Source organism: Sturnus vulgaris, chromosome 30 (assembly GCF_052056855.1).
Source record: "Sturnus vulgaris isolate bStuVul1 chromosome 30, bStuVul1.hap1, whole genome shotgun sequence".
In the NCBI taxonomy this organism is placed as follows: domain Eukaryota; kingdom Metazoa; phylum Chordata; class Aves; order Passeriformes; family Sturnidae; genus Sturnus; species Sturnus vulgaris.
Genome location: NC_142272.1, coordinates 6,437,789 through 6,447,785, shown reverse-complemented (window position 1 = coordinate 6,447,785; position 9,997 = coordinate 6,437,789). Strand labels below are relative to the sequence as shown.

Sequence of the window (9,997 nt, the reverse complement as noted above, 5' to 3'; positions counted from 1 at the left end):
TCCCACTTACAGTGACACTGAACTAACTTATAGCGACACTGACACCTGTGTGACACTGCCCTGTGCCATAGACCTGTGTGTGACACCTGTGTGACACTGATCACAGCTACAGTGACACTGCCCCGTGTGACACTGCCCTGTGACCCCCTGTGTGACACTGTCCCTGTGTGTGACACTGCCCCGTGTGACACTGCCCTGTGACCCCCTGTGTGACACTGTCCCCGTGTGTGACACTGCCCTGTGTGTGACACTGTCCCCGTGTGTGACACTGTCCCTGTGTCACCCCCCGTGTGTGACACTGTCCCTGTGTGTGACACTGTCCCCGTGTGTGACACCGTCCCCGTGTGTGACACTGTCCCTGTGTCACCCCCCGTGTGTGACACTGTCCCTGTGTGTGACACTGTCCCTGTGTGTGACACCGTCCCTGTGTGTGACACTGTCCCTGTGTCACCCCCCGTGTGTGACACTGTCCCTGTGTGTGACACTGTCCCCGTGTGTGACACTGCCCTGTGTGTGACACTGTCCCTGTGTCACCCCCGTGTGTGACACTGTCCCTGTGTGTGGACACTGTCCCTGTGTGTGACACTGTCCCTGTGTCACCCCCGTGTGTGACACTGTCCCTGTGTCACCCCCGTGTGTGACACTGTCCCTGTGTGTGACACTGTCCCTGTGTGTGACACTGTCCCCGTGTGTGACACTGTCCCTGTGTCACCCCCGTGTGTGACACTGTCCCTGTGTCACCCCCCATGTGTGACACTGTCCCTGTGTCACCCCCCGTGTGTGACACTGTCCTGTGTGTGGCACTGTCCCTGTGTCACCCCCCGTGTGTGGCACTGTCCCTGTGTGTGACACTGTCCCCGTGTGTGACACCGTCCCTGTGTGTGACACTGTCCCTGTGTCACCCCCCGTGTGTGACACTGTCCCTGTGTGTGACACTGTCCCTGTGTCACCCCCGTGTGTGACACTGTCCCTGTGTGTGACACTGTCCCCGTGTGTGACACTGCCCTGTGTGTGACACTGTCCCTGTGTCACCCCCGTGTGTGACACTGCCCTGTGACCCCCTGTGTGACACTGTCCCCGTGTGTGACACCGTCCCTGTGTGTGACACTGTCCCCGTGTGTGACACTGTCCCTGTGTCACCCCCGTGTGTGACACTGTCCCTGTGTCACCCCCCGTGTGTGGCACTGTCCCCGTGTGTGACACTGTCCCTGTGTGTGACACTGTCCCCGTGTGTGACACTGTCCCCGTGTGTGACACTGTCCCTGTGTCACCCCCGTGTGTGACACTGCCCTGTGTGTGACACTGTCCCTGTGTCACCCCCGTGTGTGGCACTGTCCCTGTGTGTGACACTGTCCCTGTGTGTGACACTGTCCCTGTGTCACCCCCGTGTGTGACACTGCCCTGTGTGTGACACTGTCCCTGTGTCACCCCCGTGTGTGGCACTGTCCCCACAGGGACCTGGCCGTGTCGCGGCCCCTGCGGGTGGAGCTGCCGCGCTCCATGGCCGAGGTGGTGACAAACTGGAACCTGCCCATGTCCCGCTGGCTGCACACCTGTGAGCACTGGGGGGGACTGGGGTGGACTGGGGGGCACTGGGAGGGGACTGGGGGGCACTGGGGGGCACTGGGAGGAGCTGGGGGGGCCCGTGGCCTGTACTGGTGTCACCGGTGTCACCGGTTGTGTCCCTGGTGTCCCTGGCAGACGTGTTCCAGACCGCCCGGCGCTTGGGCACCTTCGCTGCCGTGCTGGGCACCTACGCAGCCAGCGCCCTGCTGCACGTGAGAGACCCCAAATCCTCCCTGGGCACCCCAAACACCCCCCAAATACCCCAAAAACCACCCCAAAATCCTCCCTGGGAACCCCAAACACCCCCAAATACCCCCTAAACCACCCCAAAAACCTCCCTGGGCACCCCAAACACCCCCCAAATACCCCAAAAACCACCCCAAAATCCTCCCTGGGCACCCCAAACACCCCCCAAATACCCCAAAAACCACCCTGGGAACCCCAAATACCCCCCAAATACCCCCTAAACCACCCCAAAATCCACCCTGGGCACCCCAAACACCCCCCAAATACCCCCTAAACCACCCTGGGAACCCCAAACACCCCCTAAACCACCCCAAACACCCCCCAAATACCCCAAAAACCACCCTGGGAAACCCAAATACCCCCTAAACCACCCTGGGAACCCCAAATACCCCCTAAACCACCCCAAAATCCACCCTGGGAACCCCAAATACCCCCCAAATACCCCCTAAACCATCCTGGGAACTCCAAATACCCCCTAAACCACCCCAAAATCCACCCTGGGAACCCCAAACACCCCCAAAAACCATCCTGGAACCCCAAATACCCCCTAAACCACCCTGGGAACCCCAAACACCCCCTAAACCACCCCAAAATCCACCCTGGGAACCCCAAATACCCCCTAAACCACCCTGGGAACCCCAAATACCCCCTAAACCACCTCAAAATCCACCCTGGGAACCCCAAATACCCCCTAAACCACCCTGGGAACCCCAAATACCCCAAAAACCTCCCTGGGAACCCCAAACACCCCCTAAACCACCCCAAAATCCACCCTGGGAACCCCAAACACCCCCTAAACCACCCCAAAAACCTCCCTGGGAACCCCAAATACCCCAAAAACCTCCCTGGGAACCCCAAATACCCCCTAAACCACCCCAAAATCCACCCTGGGAACCTCAAACCCCACCAGTGCACACAAGACCCCCAGGACCCCCAACCCCTCAGGCCCCCCAACACCCTCTGACCCTCCCCAGCTCTTCCTGGAGACCCCAAAACCCTCCCTGAGACTCCTTAAAGCCCCAAAAACTGTGACACCCCCAAACCCCCCCAGACCCCCCCCAGTCCTGCAGGGGACTCCCCCAAATCCCCCCGACCTCCCCCAGTCCAGCAGGGGACTCCCCCAAAGCCCCCCAGACCCCCCCAGTCCTTCAGGGGACTCCCCCAAACCCCCCAGACCCCCCCAGTCCTGCAGGGGACACCCCCAGACCCCCCCCAGTCCTTCAGGGGACTCCCCCAAACCCCCCCTGTCCCCCCAGTCCTTCAGAGGACACCCCCAAACCCCCCCCTGTCCCCCCAGTCCTTCAGGGGACACCCCCAAACTGCCCCAGACCCCCCCCAGTCCAGCAGGGGACACCCCCAAACCCCCCCAGACCTCCCCCAGTCCAGCAGGGGACACCCCCAGACCCCCCCAGTCCTTCAGGGGACTCCCCCAAACCCCCCTGTCCCCCCAGTCCTTCAGGGGACACCCCCAAACCCCCCCAGACCCCCCCAGTCCTGCAGGGGACTCCCCAAACCCCCCCTGTCCCCCCAGGGCCTCAGTTTCCACCTGGCCGCTGTCCTGCTCTCCCTGGGCCTCATCACCTACGCCGAGCACGGTCAGCGCTGGCCCTTTAAGGGGCGGGGCCAGGGGAGGGGCGGGGCCAGGGGAGGGGTCAATGGGGTCCTCTGAGGTGGGAGGGGCTTAAAGGGTGGGGGTGCAGAGTGGGTGGAGCTGTCAAAGGTGGGCGTGGCCTAAAGGTGTAGGTGGGTCCAGATGTGGGTGGGGTTTGAGGGATGTAATTGAGAGGGAAATGCGGGCGGGGCCTGAGCAGTGGGTGGGGCCAGGAGTAGGGGTGGAGCCTGCGGTGAGGGGCGGGGCTATAGGGTGGGTGGAGCCTGCAGGGATGGGAGGGGCAATGGGGTGTTGGGTGGAGCCTGCACTGAGGGCCAGGGCTATGGAGTGGGTGGAGCCTGTACTGAGGGGCGGGTCTATGGGGTGTGTGTGGAGCCTGCGGCGAGGGGCGGGGCTATGGGGTGTGGGTGGAGCCTGCAGTGAGGGGCGGGGCTATGGGGTGTGGGTGGAGCCTGCAGTGAGGGGCGGGGCTATGGGATGTGGGTGGAGCCTGCAGTGAGGGGCGGGGCTATGGGATGTGGGTGGAGCCTGCAGTGAGGGGCGGGGCTATGGGGTGTGGGTGGAGCCTGCAGTGAGGGGCGGGGCTATGGCGCTGTGGGTGGAGCCTGCAGTGAAGGGCGGGGCTGTGGGTGGAGTCTGCAGTGATTGGCTGGGTTGTGATGGGTGTGTCCTGCAATGGGCGTGGCCCGCACTGACCCCGCCCTGCCCTCCCAGCCCTGAGGCAGCGCCTGGCCGCCATCTTTGACGCCTGTGTCCTGTCCAAGCGCTGCCCCCCCCAGTGCAGCCACCGCCACAAGAACGTGAGATGGGGGCACTGGGGGGGTCACTGGGGGAGGGAGGACGCTGAATTTTGCGGTGCCCTGGCGAGTGTGGGGCGGCTCACAGGGGTTGGGGATCCCAGGGTGGTCTCTGGGATGGTTTGGAGGTGATAGGTGGAAAAACGGGGGTGCAGAGGGCAGGATGGGTGCTTGGGGGCCCCAGGGGGAGGGCAGAGGGTTTGGGGCTCTGAAGGGGTTTGGGGGAGGGCTGGGGATATGGAAGGGGATTCCGGGGTCCTGTAGGCACTGTGGGTGCCAGCACTCAGTGGGGGGATTTGGGGTTCCTTGGGGTCTCTGAAGGGGTCTGGGGTCCCCACAGAGGCTGTGGGTGCACGTGGTGAACACGGGGGATTTGGAGGATCTCTGCAGGCGTTTAGGGGGGGTCCCTGAAGGTTTCTGGGGTCCCTGCAGGCGCTGTGGGTGCGGGCGCTGAATGGGGCCCTGGGCGCCCTGGCCCTGTTCCACCTGTCCTACCTGGGTGCGCTGTTCGACGTGGAGGCCGAGGACACCGTGGAGGAGCAGGTGGGATCCCCGAGCCCTCACAGACCCTCCCCAAGGTTTGGGGCCGCCCCCAGTGTTGGAAGGACCCCGACGCCATTTTGTCCCCTCAGGGCTACGGGATGGCCTATACGGTGCGCAAGTGGTCGGAGCTGAACTGGGCCAGTCACTGGGTGACGCTGGGCTGCTGGGTGCTGGCCCGGCTGCTGCGCTGAGGCACTGGGAGGGCACTGGGAGCGACCGGGGGAACTGGGAGCACCGGGAGGAACGGGGGGCAGCTGGGAGGACCGGGCGCCACAGAAAGAGCGGCCGCTCCGCCTCGCGGGGCCGCTCCGCGCTACCGGAAGCGCCTCTCGATGATCCCGACTTCCGCTTCGTGGTGTTTCCCGCCCTTTCCCGGGCGGAAGTGTCGCGCGACCGCTCTGGGACCAATAAAGCCTCGCCTCGGTGGTTCCTGTCAATCATTCCCGAGAGGCCAATAGGGCGCGAGGGGCGGGGCCGCGCGGCGCATGCGCGGAGCTGTTACAGGGGATGGCGCCCCCTGCGGATGGCGCAGAGCCAACGCTTTGACCAAAATCGTCTTAATTGACACGAAAAGCGCGCGGCGGGGCCCTATGGGCCCTACAGAGACCCGGGGGTACGAGCGGTCCCTATAGCCCCCAGGGGAGGGGGAGTGTCCATATGGCTGCTATAGGGTCCAGGAGTGGCCCCGAGTTCCCTATAGGGACAGGGAGGGAGGGATCCATATGGGCCCTATAGAGACCTGGGAGTGCGAGCGGTCCCTATAGCCCCCAGAGGGGGGGGAGTGGCCATATGGCCCCTATAGGGAGCAGGAGAGTCCATATGGCATCTATAGGGAGCAGGAGAGTCCATATGGCCCCTATAGGGACTGAGGGGTCCATATGGCATCTATAGGGAGCAGGAGGGTCCATATGGTCTCTATAGGGAGCAGGGGGGTCCATATGGCCCCTATAGGGACTGAGGGGTCCATATGGTCCCTAGAGAACCCCGGGGGGGGGCACAGAGTCCCTATAAGGCCTTCAGGGGGGAAGGGGAGGGTCCATATGGATTCTTTAGGGCCCTGGAAGGTCCCAGACAGGCCCCATAGGGCCCGGGGGGTCGCTCGGTGTCGTCAGGTGCCCTTGTCCTTGTTGGGAGACCTGCAAGAGAGAGAGACCCCGGGGCTGAGGGCCCTATGGACCCTGTATGGCCCTGGGAGGGTTCCCGATGGGTTCTATAGGGCTGGGGAGAACTCGGGTGGATCCTGTATGGCCCTGGGGGGTCCCTATGGATCCTATACAGCCGGGGGGGGTCCGTAGAGCACCCAGGAGAGTCCTTATGGATCTTACATGGCGTGGGGGAGCCCCTGGGGATTCCATAGGGCCCCAGGCAGTTCGTGTGGATCCTACACAGCCTGAGCAGTCCCTATAGATGCTATCAGGCCCAGGGGGTCCCTATGGCTCCCCCCAGCCCGTGTTAGTGTGTTAGTGCCCCTCCCCAGCACGCGCCGTTAACCAAATCCGCCTTTATTAGCCCCAAACCTCGTTAAAAACGCGCCCGGCCCCTCCCCCCCTACAAAATCTGTACATCCGGCCCCTCCCCCACCGGGTGAGGCGGGGGGGGGGGAGGGGAACCCCACAGAGGGGCCGGGGGTCCCAATGAGCCCCTCATTAACCCAGAGCGCCTTCATTGACCTCATTAACCTCTGACCTCATCAATCTCCACCTCGGGGTCCCCCAGCACCCAACAAGCCTTAATGAGCCCCCACCAATTAATGAGTATTAACGAGCTCCCCACCAGCCCCTAACGAGCCTTAATGAGCCCCCACCAATTAATGAGTATTAACGAGCTCCCCACCAGCCCCTAACGAGCCTTAATGAGCCCCCCATGACCTAACGAACCTCTCCAGGTCCCTGATGAGCCTTCGTGAACACCGAGATCGGGGTCCCCAGGGCCGAACGAACCCCACCAGCACCTTCACCACCTCCGAACGAGCCCTAATGAGCTCCCATGACCTAATGAACTTCTCCAGATCCCTAATGAGCCTAATGAGCCTTAAAGAGTCCCCACCACCTAAAGAAGGCCAAGATTGGGGTCCCTCATCTGCTGACCCCCCCAGCTCCTCCACCACCTTAATGACCTTAATGAGCCCTAATGAGCCCCCACCTGTTGACCCCACACCTGCTGACCCCACAGCTGGGCTCCTAAACCTGCTGACCCCCCAGCTGGGTTCCTAAACCTGCTGGCCGCACATCTGGATTCCCGCAGCTGCTGACCCCCCAGCTGGGCTCCTAAACCTGCTGGCCGCACATCTGGATCCCCGCAGCTGCTGACCCCACAGCTCCTCCACCACCACCTTAATGAGCCTTAATAAAGCCCTAACGAGCTCCCATCACCTGCCGGCCCCACACCTGGGTCCCCTCCCCCGCTCACGGCCCCCCCCCGTGCCCTCCCCCTCCCCGCTGGGTCACGGCCAGCCCCGGTGACCCCGGGCCGGCCCCGGGCTGTCCCCGTCCCTACGGCCCCACTGACTTGCCGCTGTCCTGGCTGCGGCCGCCGGCGCCGCGGGGCCGCCCGTAGAGCACGACGGCGGCCAGGACCATGGCGGTGCCGGCCAGGAAGGGCGCCCGCGGCCGGAAGCCGAACAGGTGCGCGGAGGCGGCCGTGGAGGCCAGGATGGACAGCGCCGTGGCGAAGCCCTTGAGGATGTTGTCGGCGTAGCGAACCACCACGGCCACCAGCAGCCCCCCGGCCGCCTGGTTCACCACCACGGCCCACACGGCGCCGTTGTAGCCGTAGAAGAAGCCGAGCGCGGCCACGGCCGGGCCCTCGGCGGCCAGCATGGCGCCCAGCCCCACGGCCGTGCCCACGGCGCCCAGCTGCACGTTCCGCACCCAGATGGAGCCGCCCGAGCGCTTCAGCAGCCGCTCGAAGTAGACGCCGGCGAAGCCCGAGGACAGGCAGGACGCGGCCACGGCCGCCAGCCCCACGGCGTAGCTCTGGGCCGGCACCTCGGGCCCCGGGGACGGGCCCAGCGCCGCGGCCGAGGGCACGGCCCGAGCCTGCTCCGCCTGCACCAGCGCCACCCCCGCGAACAGCAGCGCCAGCGACAGCCACTGCAGCCGCGACAGCGCCGTGCCCAGCAGCAGCACCGAGAACAGCGCCGTGGTCAGGATCTTCAGCTGGTACGTCACCTGTGGGGACAGGGATTGTCACCTGGGGACGGGGACAGGGTCACCTGTGGGGACAGCGGGGACAGGGACGGTCACCTGGGGACGGGGGCACATGGGGACACTGGGGACAGGATCACCTGGGGACAGGGTCACCTGTGGGGACAGGGACAGGGTCACCTGGGGATGGGGACAGGGTCACCTGTGGGGACAGCGGGGACAGGAACCTGGGGACAGGGACAGGGTTACCTGCAGGGACAGTGGGAACATGGTCACCTGGGAGACAGGGACAGCAGGGACAGGGTCACGTGCAGGATGGGGACACGCTCACACAGGGACACATGGGGGACATGAACACCAAGGGACAAGATCACCTGCAGGGATAGGGTGACTTGGGGACAGGGACACCTGTGGGGACAGCGGGGACAGGAACCTGGGGACAGGTATGTCACCTGTGGGATAGCAGGGACAGGGACATCTGGGGACAGGGATGAGAACAGGGCGACAGAGCCACCTGCAGGACACAGGTGTGGGAACAGGTACGTGGGCACAGGGTCACAGGGACACCGTGACTGTCACAGGGAATGGGCACAGGGACACCACCACAGTCCCCAAGGTCCCCGAGGTCATCACACTCCCCTGTGTGTCCCCGTGTCCCACCTGGAAGGTGGCCGCGGGCAGGTTGGAGATGGCCACGTACTGCAGGTTGTTCTGCAGGGTGTAGATGAGGGAGGGGACAGCCAGGCGCAGCGTGTCCCCAAACTGTCCCACCACGGCCTCGTGCAGCGTCACCGCCGTCTGCCGGACACTGCCTGGGGGGACAGGGCTCAGGGACAGGGGACACTCCACCACTGTCACCCTCGGGGTCCCCACCATGAGCGTCCCATGTCCCCTTGTGTCCCCAGCATGAGACCCTCACGTCCCCTCGTGTCCCCCACATCCGTGCCAAGGACCCCTCTGTGTCCCCATCCCCCCAGCCCGTGCTCACCTCAGAGCTGGAAGAGGAGGCAGCACCAGGTGTGTCCCTGTCCCCCCATGTCCATAATGTCTCCGTGTCCCCCCCATGTCCCCAGTGTCCCCTGTGCCTACCCCGGTGCTGGATGAGCAGCAGCAGCAGGCACAGACCGTGTCCCCCCCATGTCCCCAGCGTCCCCTGTGCCTACCCCGGTGCTGGATGAGCAGCAGCAGCAGGCAGGCGCTGCCCTTCATGGCCTCGGCCATCACCACGGCCGTGGTGGGCAGGAAGCGCTCCCCGGGCAGGGTCCGCACGTAGCGGATGCTGAGCACGAGGGACGCGTTCTGCAGCACCAGCACGCCCAGGCTGGCGTACTTCACCCGCCGCGACACTGCGGGGACACCGGCCTGTCACCGGGGGGAGGGGGACGACGACACCGGGCCGAGCCCCCCGCGACCCCCGGTGGGATCCCCCAGGCGCGGCCCCGGAACCCCGGTGCGGGGAACTTCACCCGCCGGGACACCGCGGGTGCCTTGGGGTCGCACGGCGGGACCCCCCCTCACTGCCCCCGGCGCTCCCCGAATCTGCCCCACAGCTCCGCCCGCCCAAGGCCCCTCTGCCACCTCTGCCCCGCGCCCCCCGCCCTCCATGGGCGCCCCCCTGCTCTGCTCCATCGCCCCCCGGCCACCGGATCCCCTGGACCCCCAGAGCCCCCCACAGACCTCCGGCCGGATCCCCCGCCCCGCAGCCCCCACACGGCTCTGCCCGGGCCTCCCCGCCCCGCAGCCGCTCCCTGGTGTCCCCGTCCGTCCCCCCCTCACCCGTCGCGGGCCCCGCGGAGTCGCCGGAGCCGCCGCCGTCCGCCGTCGCCGGGGCCGCCATGGTGGCACCTGCCCAACACTTCCGCTTCCGGCCACGCTGCGGCCACGCCCAGCGAGGGGGAGCGGCTCCGCCTCTGTTGGCTCCGGCCAATCCCCGCGCGCACTTTCGCGAGGCGTCCCGCCCCCTCGGCCGGTCCGACCAATCAGCGCTCGCCTCGCTCGCTTCCCGCCACCGTCTCTCGCTGTTCCATCCTCTCTTCCCCGTAAGCCACGCCCCTTCGGCCTCAGACCAATCACCGTTCTCCTCACCT

The 9,997-nt window shown here is 65.4% G+C and overlaps 2 protein-coding genes across 2 annotated transcripts; one reads left to right on the top strand and one right to left on the bottom strand.

The window, feature by feature from the left end:
* Positions 1–1,454: 1,454 nt before the first annotated feature.
* PORCN (porcupine O-acyltransferase) lies at positions 1,455–5,201 on the top strand (the record flags this gene model as incomplete). Its single annotated transcript, XM_088180935.1, is given in 6 exon segments — positions 1,455–1,555; positions 1,702–1,778; positions 3,344–3,407; positions 4,139–4,224; positions 4,654–4,764; positions 4,854–5,201. Coding segments are annotated over 6 exon segments (541 nt in total), but the record flags the coding sequence as incomplete, so codon positions are not given.
* A 104-nt stretch (positions 5,202–5,305) lies between these two features.
* Positions 5,306–9,885, bottom strand: SLC35A2 (solute carrier family 35 member A2). The gene is made up of 5 exons (XM_088180937.1): positions 9,687–9,885; positions 9,074–9,256; positions 8,571–8,722; positions 7,273–7,934; positions 5,306–5,900 (listed from the first exon to the last, which is right to left on the bottom strand). The coding sequence occupies exons 1-5, from the start codon at positions 9,745–9,747 to the stop codon at positions 5,873–5,875; spliced, it is 1,086 nt and encodes a 361-aa protein (XP_088037063.1). The 5' UTR covers positions 9,748–9,885; the 3' UTR covers positions 5,306–5,872.
* Between the last annotated feature and the right edge of the window lie 112 nt (positions 9,886–9,997).